The sequence below is a fragment of the Schistocerca cancellata genome, chromosome 1, assembly GCF_023864275.1.
Source record: "Schistocerca cancellata isolate TAMUIC-IGC-003103 chromosome 1, iqSchCanc2.1, whole genome shotgun sequence".
Lineage (NCBI taxonomy): Eukaryota > Metazoa > Arthropoda > Insecta > Orthoptera > Acrididae > Schistocerca > Schistocerca cancellata.
In genome coordinates, this window is record NC_064626.1 from 563584770 (window position 1) to 563600678 (window position 15909).

Sequence of the window (15909 nt, forward strand, 5' to 3'; positions counted from 1 at the left end):
TTTTGAATATTTTCTTCTTTGCCCCTTCATCTTCTGTTTGTGGTTATAAGTTTTGTTTCCTACCCCTTTATTTCCTTTGTTAGACATTTTTTTCTGGATTAATTTTCCTTCTTGTTTCAACTGAATGTCACCATCATGTTCTACAGCTGATTAAAAGCTGATGTCTTTAACCAGTTTTCTAACACAGAAACAGAGACTGAATTTCCCATTTGCAATCCACTTAGTAAATCACCTCACTCTCTCACAACCAAGTGAAATATTGGCCTGGGTTCCAAATCTACTATCATTGTTTGAAGGAGACAACATTTACTTTTTCAAGTGTCACCTATGCTTGCAAAATGGCATTAATATTTGCATAGCATTTCCATACATGTAGGAGAATATTTATAATGTTTATTGCAAACCTGTTCTTATACACCAAAAGTTTGTAAGATGGGAGAATTTAATGCTGTTTTCTCCTGTGTTTCACAAAATTGTCAAATTCTGATCAAATTATGAAAAGGAAAGTTGCTATTCACAATATAGTGGAGATGCTGAGTCACAGATAGGCACAACAAAAGATTGTCACAAATAAAGCTTTTGGCCAGGAGGGCCTTTGTAAAAAAAACACACACAATATTATATATATATATATATATATATATATATATATATATATATATATATATATATATATATATATATATATATATATATATATATATATATATATAAAATTATAATAGAGGGAAACATTCCACGTGGGAAAAGTATATCTAAAAAGAAAGATGATGAAACTTACCAAACAAAAGCGCTGGCAGGTCGATAGACACACAAACAAACACAAACATACACACAAAATTCTAGCTTTCGCAACCAATGGTTGCCTTGTCAGGAAAGAGGGAAGGAGAAGGAAAGATAAAAGGATATGGGTTTTAAGGGAGAGGGTAAGGAGTCATTCCAATCCCGGGAGCGGAAAGACTTACCTTAGGGGGAAAAAAGGACAGGTATACACTCGCGCACACACACACATATCCATCCACACATACACAGACACAAGCAGACATTTATATATATATATATATATATATATATATATATAAAGAAAGATGATGAGACTTACCAAACAAAAGCGCTGGCAGGTCGATAGACACACAAACAAACACAAACATACACACAAAATTCAAGCTTTCGCAACAAATGGTTGCCTCATCAGGAAAGAGGGAAAGATGAAAGGATTTGGGTTTTAAGGGAGAAGGTGAGTCATTCCAATCCCGGGAGTGGAAAGACTTACCTTAGGGGGAAAAAAGGACAGGTATACACTCGCGCACACACACACACACACACACACACATATCCATCCACATATACACAGACACAACCAGACATTTGTAAAGGCAAAGAGTTTGGGCAGAGATGTCAGTCGAGGCGGAAGTACAGAGGCAAAGATGATGTTGAAAGACAGGTGAGGTATGAGCGGCGGCAAATTTAAATTAGAAATTAGCGGAGATTGAGGCCTGGTGGATAGCGAGAAGAGAGGATATGCTGAAGGGCAAGTTCCCATCTCCGGAGTTCGGATAGGTTGGTGTTAGTGGGAAGTATCCAGATAACCCGGACGGTGTAACACTGTGCCAAGATGTGCTGGCCGTGCACCAAGGCATGTTTAGCCACAGGGTGATCCTCATTACGAACAAACACTGTCTGCCTGTGTCCATTCATGCAAATGGACAGTTTGTTGCTGGTCATTCCCACATAGAAGGCTTCACAGTGTAGGCACGTCAGTTGGTAAATCACGTGGGTGCTTTCACACGTGGCTCTGCCTTTGATCGCGTACACCTTCCAGGTTACAGGACTGGAGTAGGTGGTGGTGGGAGGGTGCATGGGACAGGTTTTACACCGGGGGCGGTTACAAGGGTAGGAGCCAGAGGGTAGGGAAGGTGGTTTGGGGATTTCCTAGGGATGAACTAAGAGGTTACGAAGGTTAGGTGGACGGCGGAAAGACACTCTAGGTGGAGTGGGGAGGATTTCATGAAGGACGGATCTCATCTCAGGGCAGGATTTGAGGAAGTCGTATCCCTGCTGGAGAGCCACATTCAGAATCTGATCCAGTCCCGGAAAGTATCCTGTCACAAGTGGGGCACTTTTGGGGTTCTTCTGTGGAAGGTTCCGGGTTTGAGGAGATGAGGAAGTGGCTCTGGTTATTTGCTTCTGTACCAGGTCGGGAGGGTAGTTGCGGGATGCGAAAGCTGTTTTCAGGTTGTTGGTGTAATGGTTCAAGGATTCCGGACTGGAGCAGATTTGTTTGCCACGAAGACCTAGACTGTAGGGAAGGGACCGTTTGATGTGGAATGGGTGGCAGCTGTCATAATGGAGGTACTGTTGCTTGTTGGTGGGTTTGATGTGGACGGACGTGTGAAGCTGGCCATTGGACAGGTGGAGGTCAACGTCAAGGAAAGTGGCATGGGATTTAGAGTAGGACCAGGTGAATCTGATGGAACCAAAGTAGTTGAGGTTGGAGAGGAAATTCTGGAGTTGTTCTTCACTGTGAGTCCAGATCATGAAAATGTCATCAATAAATCTGTACCAAACTTTGGGTTGGCAGGCTTCCTCAAAGTGACCCATGAATAGGTTGGCAAACGAGGGGGCCATCCTGGTACCCATGGCTATTCCCTTTAATTGTTGGTATGTCTGGCCTTCGAAAGTGAAGAAGTTGTGGGTCTGGATGAAGCTGGATAAGGTATTGAGGAAAGAGGTTTTAGGTAGGGTGGCAGGTGATCGGCGTGAAAGGAAGTGCTCCATCGCAGCGAGGCCCTGGACATGTGGAATATTTGGGTATAAGGAAGTGACATCAATGGTTACAAGGATGGTTTCCGAGGGTAACAGACTGGGTAGGGATTCCAGGCATTCGAGAAAATGGTTGGTGTCTTTGATGAAGGATGGGAGACTGCATGTGATGGGTTGAAGGTGTTGATCTACGTAGGCAGAGATGCGTTCTGCGGGGGCTTGGTAACCAGCTACAATGGGACGGCCGGGATGATTGGGTTTGTGAATTTTAGGAAGAAGGTAGAAGGTAGGGGTGCGGGGTGTCGGTGGGGTCAGGAGGTTGATGGAGTCAGGTGAAAGGTTTTGTAGGGGGCCTAAGGTTCTGAGGATTCCTTGAAGCTCCACCTGGACATCAGGAATGGGACTACCTTGGCAAACTTGTCTGAAAGCTGACGCAGTCCCTCAGCCACATACTCCCGACGATCAAGTACCACAGTCGTGGAACCCTTGTCTGCCGGAAGAATGACGATGGATTGGTCAGCCTTCAGATCACGGATAGCCTGGGCTTCAGCAGTGGTGATGTTGGGAGTAGGATTAAGGTTTTTTAAGAAGGATTGAGAGGCAAGGCTGGAAGTCAGAAATTCCTGGAAGGTTAGGAGAGGGTGATTTTGAGGAAGAAGAGGTGGGTCCCGCTGTGACGGAGGACAGAACTGTTCCAGGCAGGGTTCAATTTGGATAGTGTCTTGGGGAGTTGGATCATTAGGAGTAGGATTAGGATAATTTTTCTTCATGGCAAAGTGGTATTTCCAGCAGAGTGTACAGGTGTAGGACAGTAAATCTTTGACGAGGGCTGTTTGGTTAAATCTGGGATTGGGGCTGAAGGTGAGGCCTTTGGATAGGACAGAGGTTTCGGATTGGGAGAGAGGTTTGGAGGAAAGGTTAACTACTGAATTGGGGTGTTGTGGTTCCAGATTGTGTTGATTGGAATTTTGAGGTTTTGGAGGGAGTGGAGCTGGAAGTGGGAGATTGAGTAGATGGGAGAGACTGGGTTTGTGTGCAATGAGAGGAGGTTGAGGTTTGCTGGAAAGGTTGTGAAGGGTGAGTGAGTTGCCTTTCCGGAGGTGGGAAACCAGGAGATTGGATAGTTTTTTAAGGTGGAGGGTGGCATGCTGTTCTAATTTGCGGTTGGCCTGTAGGAGGATGCTCTGAACAGTCGGTGTGGATGTGGGAGAGGAAAGATTCAGGACTTTTATTAAGGATAGGAGTTGACGGGTGTGTTGATTGGCTGAGTGGATGTGTAGGTGAAGGATTAGGTGGGTGAGGGCAATGGATTGTTCAGTTTGGAACTGGTATAGGGACTGATGGAAAGAAGGGTTGCAGCCAGAGATGGGAACTTTAAGTGTGAGGCCTTTGGGGGTGATGCCGAATGTCAGACAAGCCTGAGAAAATAAAATATGGGAGTGTAATGTGGCTAGGGCGAAGGCGTGTTTGCGGAGGGAATGTAAATAAAACTTAATGGGGCCGTTGTGGAGGTGTTGTGAGGGTGACATGGTACTAGAAGGTGGAAAGTGTAACACGAGGCTGAAATGAAAATGAAAATAAATATAAAAATATATGGGGAGAGATAAAGGTGAAGTAGAAAGCAAATGGAGATCTGGTGTGAAAAAAGGCGAAAAAGGGTTGGTTAGAGCTGGGCTATGTTGATCCTGTGGTGAACTTGTGTAGGTAGATAATGATGTGCATAAAGGTTAGGTGGTTGTATTGCCGCCAAAACACGTTAAAGGGTGTAGAAATTTGGGAAAATTTCGAAAAAACTACGTGAGGATGTATTAAAAGGAGTGGTATGGTGGTGGAAGATTATGGAAATGAGGCTAACAATTGTCTGATGAAGAAATAATTATATATATATATATATAATTTTCGTCTTTCCCTCTCCTTCCCTCTTTCCTGATGAGGCAACAGTTTGTTGCGAAAGCTTGAATTTTGTGTGTATGTTTGTGTGTCTGTCGACCTGCCAGCACTTTCATTTGGTAAGTCACATCTTATATATATATATATATATATATATATATATATATATATGAAGATGTGACTTACCAAATGAAAGCGCTAGCAGGTTGATAGACACACAAAAAAACAAACACACACACACAAAATTCTAGCTTTCGCAACCAACTGCTGCTTCGTCAGGAAAGAGGGAAGGAGAGGGAAAGACGAAAGGATGTGGGTTTTAAGGGAGAGGGTAAGGAGTCATTCCAATCCAGGGAGCAGAAAGACTTCCCTTAAGGGGAAAAAAGGACAGGCGCGCGCGCGCGCGCGCGCGCGCTGCGCGCGCCCACACACACACACACACACACAGACATTTGTAAAAGCTTGGATTTTGTGTGTATGTTTGTGTGTATCAACCTGCCAGCACTTTTGTTTGGTAAGTCTCATCATCTTTGTTTATATATAGCGTATCTCTTGCACTACCACCCCGCAAGTCCACATCACATGACTGTTCGATCAACATCGATACTGAATGAAGTGCTTCAGCGTATTGGGAGTCTCAGGACTGTTAGAACACGAGTATCATTGCCGAGCCCTGCCCTTCCGAATTCTTCATAATAAATCTGCACATGGCCTCAATAGCCGAAACTTCATCTCTAAAAGTAACACTACCCCTATATACTCTACTAAATACACACAAATGTTTACCTCAGCAGCAGTAGTTTAATCTGCAAATATAAGACGACCCTGTATTTTTCAAATGATGAATTTGGGAAAAAACCTCATCTTATAATCAGTTAAATACTGTAGATGTTGATGTAAATGTGGAATTGGTGTCACAATGAAACAGCCAACCTAATAGCTCGTAAGATGCCCTTGGCACTACATGGAAGGATGAGAAGAAATCATTGCATCATCCCCTGTAAGGCTGATTTACGGACTACACTGTGATCAAAAGTATCTGGACACCTCCTCCCCCCCCCCCCCCCCCCCAAAAAAAAAAACATACATTTTTCGTATTAGGTGCATTGTGCTGCCATCTACTGCCAGGTACTCCATATCAGTGACCTCAGTAGTCATTAGACATCGTGAGAGCAGAATGGGATGCTCAGGGAACTCTTACTTCGAACGTGGTCAGGTGATTGGGTATCACTTGTGCCATACGTCTGTATGTGAGATTCCCACACTCCTAAACATCCCTAGGTCCACTTTTCCAATGTGATAGCAAAGCGGAAACGTGAAGGGACACGTACAGTACAAAAGCGTATAGGCTGACCTCATCTGTTGACTGACAGAGACCGCTAACAGTTGAAGAGGGTCGTAAAGTGTAATAGGCAGACATCTATCCAGACCATCACACAGGAATTCCAAACTGCATCAGGATGCACTGCAAGTACTATGACAGACAGGGGGTGAGAAAACTTGGATTTCATGGTCGAGCAGCTGCTCAGAAGCCACACATCATGCCGATAAATGCCAAACAAAGCCTCGCTTGGTGTAAGGAGCGTAAAAACTGGATGATTGAACAGTGGAAGAACATTGTGTGGAGTGACAAATCATGGTACACAAAGTGGTGATCGGATGGCAGGTTGTGGATATGGCGAATGCCTGGTGAACGTCATCTGTCAGCATGTGTAGAGCCAACAGTACAATTCAGAGGCATTAGTGTTATTGTGTGGTCATGTTGTTGATGGAGGGGGCTTACACCCCTTGTTGTCTTATGTGGCACTAACACAGCACAGGCCTACATTGATGTTTTAAGCACCTTCTTGCTTCCCACTGTTGAAGAGCAATTCGGGGGTGGCAATTGCATCTTTCAACATGATTGAGCACCTGTTCACAATGCACGCCCTGTGGCAGAGAGGTTACATGACAATAAGATTCCTGTAATGGACTGGCCTGCACAGAGTCCTGACCTGAATCCTATAGAACATCTCTGGGATGTTTTGGAATGTTGACTTCGTGCCAGGCCTCCCGAACTGACATCGATACCTCTCCTCACTGCAGCACTCCATGAAGAATGGGCTGCCATTCCCAAAGCAATCTTCCAGCACCTGATTGAATGTATGCCTACAAGAGTGGAAGCTGTCATCAAAGCTAAGGTGGGCCAACACCATACTGAATTCCAGCATTACCGATGGAGGGCGCCATGACCTTTTAATTCATTTTCAGCCAAGTGTATGGATACTTTTGATCATATAGTGTATGTACTGGAAGCGCAGGCACTCCTCTTAGGTAATAAAATGAGTAGCGACTCTTCAGTCCACTCTTACACAGAGTCTCAGCTTCTCAATCTGCTGTTGACTGATTGTGAAGATTGCCATCTTAGTTTGTAGCACGTTCTGACCTCTATCTCCTTAGTCAGACATTCCAAGTTTAACTGCGGTAGCAATTCAGTCATTTTGTGAGACAATGTACTCTGTCACTGTGGGTGACACGAGAAAGTGTGCTTACAGTTTGCTCTATGAAACTACTACAAAGAACACTATGGGACATTTTTATAAGCTTAATGCAAACACTGTCCTTACAACAAGTCTTACTTATTCTCATCCCTAACCAGTGTCTCCCACATTTTTCTCGGAGTAGCTTTACCAACCTTCTGTCCAGTTAGAACTCTTGAGGGGCTGGAATGAACTACTTCATTTATCACTTGTGTCATCCTTTATAAAAATTATTTTCCCATGGAGAACAGGCTGCCAACGCTGATAGTAAAATCCATCATTGTGGATTTATGGTTTTCCCACGCTGTTAGGGCCACCTCACTCTTCATCTTATTGAGACAGTACCACAATTAATTAAATTTTTGCTTATCTGTTACTTACTTGCAACCTTCCCCATGTCTCTAATTCTTCATGAACTTGCCAGCTGTAACATCTGCTGTAAGTTCTAATCTCTTATGGTGCTGCAGGCAACGAGACAAGAAGATTTTTCCAGATAAGCGAATACTTATCTGAATTTAGAGAGAGGAAGTAATGGTTAGAGCAGCAGGTCTGAACACCACCTTCATTAACACATTACCAATGGTATTCCATCATTTCCTTTATTGTTATTATTTTCATTTCATCTTATTGGATCAATCATACCTCCACTTCATTTATTATCTGCCACACAAGTTGCAAGATTGGTGTTGGACCCTTTTATGAGTTACAGACTTGGCCATCTCCTGACAAGACATGACACAGCTGGTATGGCGAGGAAAGCTGTCTGCTGCCAGATTAACGACAGTTCATTCCATGTTTCACTAGATCAGCACTAGTCCTGAGAGGTGGTAGTAATAAAAGCTTTTTCCCAAACACCTCAACTTGCCCATGGGTGGTGACTGCTTCCCCCTCACAAATTTGTTTGCTAGAGAAAAAGAAATTTTTATTTTGGTCCTTTTCACAAAGTAATGGCCAGATGAGAGACTTAGAAGAAAGATGGCTAGCATGGCTATGACAGCCATGGAAAGCATCTGACATGCTTTTCTTTCTGCTTCCATCTCCATCTCTAACTGCACAATTGACATCACTGATGTCACCCCAACAGCACCCCCCACCCACCCTCCCCCACCAGTCCAATAATCAGTATGGCACTACAGCCTGCTGCCCCTCATGCACCAGCCAGCTGATGGTCACATGCATCCTGCCAGCCTGATGTCCACCACACCAGCTGGCAATGTGACATGCACCTCAGTCACTGTCAGAACTCCGACAACCTCAATGCAGTGGGGACACTCTCCTATTGATGCCACCAGTTGATGAAACCAGCACCAAAGGTGAGTAACATTTTGCAACCAGCTGTTGCAGCTAACGCTATGCAGGCAATGTTTGCTCAGCCAATGGTCACTTTATGTTCACATAATGCAAAATAAGTCATGCAAAACATGAAATTAAACCTACAGAGCAGGGTTTGCAAGAAGTAAGGACTTCTTTCTCTGGAGCCCCTTCAGGCACAGTGTATTGAGTTCGCTTGCCAGACAGATGAACAGGTCCAGGGTATAAAAACACAAAGAGAGCTGATACACACGATGATCCTAGATAACAAGGAGGATTTAGTTTACATCAACACGAGGATAAGTACAGTTGACTATATTTTCACAGGAGTAGATGAGCAAATAATGTCAACTGCAGAGAAAGTAGATGCAAGGAATTCTACCTTGGAGTGGCAGAATGATGTGTGTGAAGTTGGACTAATCATTTTTGGACATCTCAACAATTGTGTGATTGAAACTTGAATTGGGAAATTGAAGTGCATTTTAAAAGAGCGAAAAAACAGTGTTAATGAAGAGATTGAGAACAAATATAGAGAGCTACCTAAAAGGCTAACAGATAAAATAAATTCTGAGTTGATGAATGCAACTGTGGTTCAGCAGGTCTTAGCACCTAGTGTGGTCACAACGATGTTAGTACCTGACACAGTTGTTTCCACTGTAGGGGGGGACCTCCAGGGATGGGGAAATGATAGAAGCATACGGCTGTCCCACATCATGGATGATTGTCACCACTACACATGTCACCTATCTGTTAATTTCATGGTCAACATTGAAAGTAAACTTATAAATTAGATTTCTCTTTCCCCAGTAGTCCCAGAAGAAGAGTGCCGAGTCCAAGTGACGGCTTGTACCTACTCCTATGGAGCAACAATTATTTCATCAAGCTTGAGCCACCAGCCTTCTAGTTGGTAAGAAACACCACTCTTTAGCTTAGTAGATGGCCAAGTGCCCTGACATGCATCTATAAACATTCCCACCCCTTGTTGGAAAAAATTTAGTGGAATAAAACCAACAATCCATCCTGGAGATTTTATTCAAAATTTCAGTGTATTGTTTGACTGAACAGTTTGTGGCAGACAATGAATTTACTTCGACAGCATTTGATGTATGAAGTGAATCTATGGTGGCAGATTCAAGAACTATGTAATTTAATGCAGCTCAGCAGAGAGTTGCTGGCACAGAACTGGAACCAGGCACATCAATAGATGATGAGACATGCTCTTATGATCAACCCAGAAAACAGGAAGAGATGATTTCACTCATTTTTCAGTGAACTTTTGAACAGGTGAGAAGACAGCTGTTGACTGTACCAGTAACCAGCATCTAACAGTCTCTTGAAATATGGCCCATTAGAAGATTTTCAGAATGAGCAAATGTGGTGCATTGGCACTAATAAAGGACAACACCACCCACATAATCAGTTCCACTCATTCTACAGACAAAACAAGGCAAGACACAGTAGATCAAATAACCAGAAACATTGGTGGCAAATACCACCAGCATATCAAAATGAGTATATTGTGATGTCCAAACAATTTGAGAAAGCAAACGAGAGAAGCCAAAGTCCTACCACTGGCAACATGCACCACTGCCAAATTCAGATGACTGCACTCCACTTACTGTACAGAATCTGCTGCAAGCATCAGTGAGGGAAACTGGGAGAAACATTCAAGCTACTCCTGCTGGCTGGGTCCCACAATCCATGAAGGGAGTCTTACCAGACAATGATTAACAGATACCTCTCAAAATTGGAACAGTGGGATGCAGCAGCATGGGATTATTTGCCATCAGATAAGCATTTACCATGCCACTGAATATCTCATTAGGAATTGTTTCTGGAAAGTCAGAAAACAGTCCTATCAGCACTGTTGTGGAAAACACACCAAATATGTGAAGTATGCCCATAATTGGAGGCTATTATTAGGAGTTCGGTTCATGAGACCACTCAATTGCCTACTGAGCTAATGCAAAGTGAATCTGTAGTAGGACCCATTAGAAATAAGGCAAGGTTGCCCCTCCACCAGAAGTGGATTTAAGAAATAAGTAAGTTGGAGACTGCTTCAGTGCATACAAAGGAAAGAAGTACTGCAAAAGGAATGGCATGGCAGAATAGCTAAAAAGGCCACAGTCAAGGCTGGTGCTAGTCTGAAACCAGCCACAGTCAGACCTAGCATAGAAGAAAAACGCAACATTTTATCTTTTTTTATGCTAGTTACAAAGTCAAGAAGATGACTAGTGATCAGTCATATCTGGTAAAAACCCAGACATCAGTGCTCAGAAGGGAATACAAAATACTGAGAATATAAACATTACTTGATAACCCACTCTATCTCATTCTAGCAATGAGCTTTAGAGTATGGATTTACATTTAAGTTCTTAAATAATGTCTCTTTTCTATGTACAGTATTTCAGTTTTATTTGTTTGATGATGATCAAAGAATGCAGGATTCTAAGGTTTTCAGATCACCTGAAAGTGGGTAGTTCTATTCTGTAGACCCAGAGACATTGGTAAAAAAATTGTCTCTGCCAATAGAAACATCACAATATGTCAGACGTAACCTACAGTTTAGTAGCAAGAGGAATCAGGTGGTGTGGAGACATGTGTTGATGGAGGTGTGGTTTGGCAGATGTGGGAACTGAATAGGAGCTGTTCTCCTTGCAACAGCAAGGACCCATCAGGTGACTGCATGTGCAGGGTGTGGTTCAACTGGATCACTTGCCATGCCCTCCCCCCCCCCCCCCCCCCCCACCCATTCCTGCAACCCCCTCTCTCCCCCACTGAATACTGTCCAGTGCCAGATTGGAATGTCTGCCTGATTAGTATGTGGCTAAAATTGAATGAATATCTTGCGAACAGTGCTAACAGTACAAGCAACACACAGAGACCAGTAACTTCAGAGAAATCAAATTTCTTCACATGGATTACAAGTCAAAAACATGCAGAGGAAAGTGGAGATTCTGTGCAGTATTATTTATTTGGTGTTAAGAAACACGAACCATTAGAATGGGAAAAAGGGTACAAAGGAAACATAGCTCATAAGGAGGAGCACAACAAATGCTGATGTCTGAACCTGTTCAGCCTGAATAGATTGAAATACTCACTGTCAGGTTGGCCAGCAACACACAAAGAGAAAGCAAATAGTTAACACTGAACATTTTCTGAATGAATCTTGTGTCTAGGAACATCTTGTCTACTAGCAGCAAAGCAGTCAAGGTCCTAGATGCAGAGCTATAAAGTACCCATAATGAGATTAAAGAGATCTCTTAGTGTCTCTTGACTGAACAAGAGTGGAGCTGAACTGCGAACTTAAGAATTTTTGATCTAGTTGATAGATGAGAAAGTGTAAAATTCTATTAATAGAATTATGTAAGCTACTACAAACAGCATAGTGAACGCATTATTCTGGCTAAGATAGACACACAGCCCATGCCTACTACAGTAGTACAAGTTTATATGCCTACTAGCTCTGCAGATAATAGAAATTGATGAAATGTATGATGAGATAAAAGAAATTATTCAGGTAGTGAAGGGAGTCAAGGGTGACTGGAATTCAACAGTAGAAAAAGGAAAAGAAGGAAACATAGTAGGATAATATGGATTAGCACTAAGAAATGAAAGAGGAAGCCGCCTGGTAGAATTTTGCACAGAGCATAACTTAATCATAGCTAACACTTGGTTCAAGAATCATGAAAGAAGGTTGTATACATGGAAGAACCCTGGAGACACTAGAAGGTTTCAGATAGATTATATAATGGTAAGACAGAGATTTAGGAACCAGGTTTTAAATTGTAAGTCATTTCCATGGGCAAATGTGAACTCTGACCACAATCTATTGGTTATGAACTGTAGATTAAAACTGAAGAAACTGCAAAAAGGTGGGAATTTGAGGAGTTGGGACCTGGATAAACTGAAAGAACCAGAGGTTGTACAGAGTTTCAGGGAGAGCATAAGGGAACAATTGATACGAATGGGGGAAAGAAATACAGTAGAAGAAGAATGGGTAGCTTTGAGGGATGAAATAGTGAAGGCAGCAGAGGATCAAGTAGGTAAAAAGACGAGGGCTAGTAGAAATCCTTGGGTAACAGAAGAGATACTGAATTTAATTGATGAAAGGAGAAAATACAAAAATGCGGTAAGTGAAGCAGGCAAAAAGGAATACAAACATCTCAAAAATGAGATTGACAGGAAGTGCAAAATGGCTAAGCAGGGATGGCTAGAGGACAAAAGTAAGGGTGTAGAGGCTTATCTCACTAGGGGTAAGATAGATACTGCCTACAGGAAAATTAGAGAGACCTTTGGAGAAAGGAGAACCACCTGCATGAATATCAAGAGCTCACATGGAAACCCAGTTCTAAGCAAAGAAGGGAAAGCAGAAAGGTTGGAGTATAGAGAGGGTCTATACAGGGGCGATGTTCTTGAGGACAATATTATGGAAATTGAAGATGAAATGGGAGATATGATACTGCGTGAAGAGTTTGACAGAGCACTGAAAGACCCAAGTTGAAACAAGGCCCGGGAGTAGACAACATTCCATTAGAACTACTGACAGCCTTGGGAGAGCCAGTCCTGACAAAACTCTACCATCTGGTGAGCAAGATGTATGAAACAGGCGAAATTCCCTCAGACTACAAGAAGAATATAGTAATTCCAACCTTAAAGAAAACAGGTGTTGACAGATGTGAAAATTACCGAACTATCAATTTAATAAGTCACAGCTGCAAAATACTGACGCAAATTCTTTATAGACGAATGGAAAAAGTGTCAGAAGCTGACCTCGGGGAAGATCAGTTTGGATTCTGTAGAAATATTGGAACACGTGAGGCAATACTGACTCTACGACTTATCTTAGAAGAAAGATTAAGGAAAGATTAAGGAAAGGCAAACCTACGTTTCTAGCATTTGTAGACTCAGAGAAATGCTTTTGACAATGTTGACTGGAATACTCTCTTTCAAATTCTGAAGGCGGCAGGGGTAAAATACAGGGAGCGAAAGGCTATTTACAATTTGTACAGAAAGCAGATGGCAGTTGTAAGAGTCGAGTTGCATGAAAGGGAAGCAGTGGTTGGGAAGGGAGTGAGACAGTGTTGTAGCCTCTCCCTGATGTTATTCAATCTGTATATTGAACAAGCAGTAAAGGAAACAAAAGAAAAATTTGGAGTAGGTATTAAAATCCATGGAGAAGAAATAAAAACTTTGAGGTTTGCCAATGACATTGTAATTCTGTCAGAGACAGCAAATGACTTGCAAGAGCAGTTGAATGGAATGGACAATGTCTTGAAAGGAGAGTATAAGATGAACATTAACAAAAGCAAAATGAGGATAATGGAGTGTAGTAGAGTTAACTCGGGTGATGCTGAGGGAATTAAATTAGGGAATGAGATACTTAAAGTAGTAAAGGAGTTTTGCTATTTGGGGAGCAAAATAACTGATGATGGTCAAAGTAGAGAGTATATAAAATGTAGACTGGCAATGGCGAGGAAAGCATTTCTGAAGAAGAGAAATTTGTTAACATCGAGTATAGATTTAAGTGTCAGGAAGTCGTTTCTGAAAGTATTTGTATGGAGTGTAGCCATGTATGGAAGTGAAACATGGACGATAAATAGCTTAGACAAGATGAGAATAGAAGCTTTTGTAATGTGGTGCTACAGAAGAATGCTGAAGATCAGATGGTTAGACCACATAACTAATGAGGAGGTATTGAATAGAATTGGGGAGAAGAGGAATTTGTGGCACAATGTGACTAGAAGAAGGGATCAGTTGGTAGGACATGTTCGGAGGCATCAAGGGATCACCAATTTAGTACTGGAGGGCAGCGTGGAGGGTAAGAATCGCAGAGGGAGACCAAGAGATGAATACACTAAGCAGATTTAGAAGGATGTAGGCTGCAGTAGGTACTGGGAGATGAAGAAGCTTGCACAGGATAGAGTAGCATGGAGAGCTGCATCAAACCAGTCTCAGGACTGAAGACAACAACAACAACAACAACAACAACAACAACAACAACAACAACAACAACAAAAATGCTATTTTTGTGTTTTTTAAGGTTAAACAGCTCTGTAATGCTTGCGTGACAGCACCTATTAACAGGTGACCCACAACTATAGCGGTTAAGAACTATACCTTTTTTTTTTTTTTGTCAGCCCAGCTGCCTGATCTTTATTGACCAGTTGCGGCCTCACAGCTACAGTCAAGAAGATCTTTGTAGAACGCAACAATATTATGAAAAGGGAAGTTGCTACTCACCATATAGCAGAGATACTGAGACGCAGATAGGCACAACAAAAAGACTGTCATAAATAAAGCTTTCGGCCATTAAGGCCTTTGTCAATAATAGACAACAGATGCGCACGCACACACCTAACTGTAGTCACAGGCAACTGCAAGCAGCAGCACTAGTGCGTGATGGGAGTGCCAACTGAGTGGGGGTAAGGAGGAGGCTGGGGCAGGGAGGGGGAGGGATAGCATGGTGTGGGTGGCCGACGGTGAAGTGTTGCAGGGTAGATGGAGGGTAGGGGAGAGATAGGGAGGAGGAGGAGGGGAGAAGTGGAAAAGGAGAGAAGTAAAAATACTGGGTGTGATGTTGGAATGACAGCTGTGTAGTGCTGGAATGGGAACAGGGAAGGGGCTGGATGGGTGAGGACAGGGACAAATGCAGACTGAGGTCAGGAGGGTTACAGGAAAACAAATACTTTGACGACTGTAGACAGAGGAAGTAATTGTTACAGCAGCAAGCCCAATCATTATATTCATTAAATATACCCTCAATGGAACTCCACCATTTCTTTTAATATCATTTTCAGTTGGTTCTATTGACTCAATCATACTCCTCTTGCAGTTATTATATCTCACACAAGTTACAGATTTGGTGCAAGTCGTCATATGGCCTACAGACCTTACAATAACATGGCAGGGTATCACATAGACAAAACCTAACAGCAAATCCTTATACAAATTACAAATGACATAAGTAAATGGACTTAACTTATTTTAAAGTTTTATGTTTAGCAACCAAGTTTTGGCCACAACTGCTATTACATAACCTTTCATGGTGGCAACTTAAGGCCAAATGATCATTAACTATTAAAATGTATACTGAATCTAGTTGCCACCCACTTCTTAACAAGAACTTACTTTGCACAAAAAAAGGACACACTAATATGTTTAGCATTTCAGTATGTGACAGGCAGTCACAAACACTACTACAGTAATCAAGTAACTCACCTATTACCATAGTATGTCCACCTGGAAAGATTAGATCATGAGCAGACCCATTATAAGTAAGATACAAATAATTTGTAGATGCTGGCCACTCTGCAGCTACTGTGTCTATCTGTTTAACATACGGCGTTATTCCTGAAATCAAGATAACACACACATTCACATCCAATTTGAAATAACAGAATACTAAAATAGGAAACATTTTTCT

At 42.3% G+C, this 15909-nt stretch overlaps 1 protein-coding gene across 1 annotated transcript in view; it reads right to left on the reverse strand.

Annotated features, from left to right (window-relative positions):
• LOC126181199 (CAD protein) overlaps positions 1-15909 on the reverse strand; it is a 572589-nt gene that overhangs the window by 402328 nt on the left and 154352 nt on the right. Inside the window, exon 12 of the mRNA XM_049924752.1 lies at positions 15705-15836. Within this exon, the coding sequence (XP_049780709.1) occupies positions 15705-15836 (132 nt within the window). The remainder of the gene's footprint in view (positions 1-15704; positions 15837-15909) is intronic.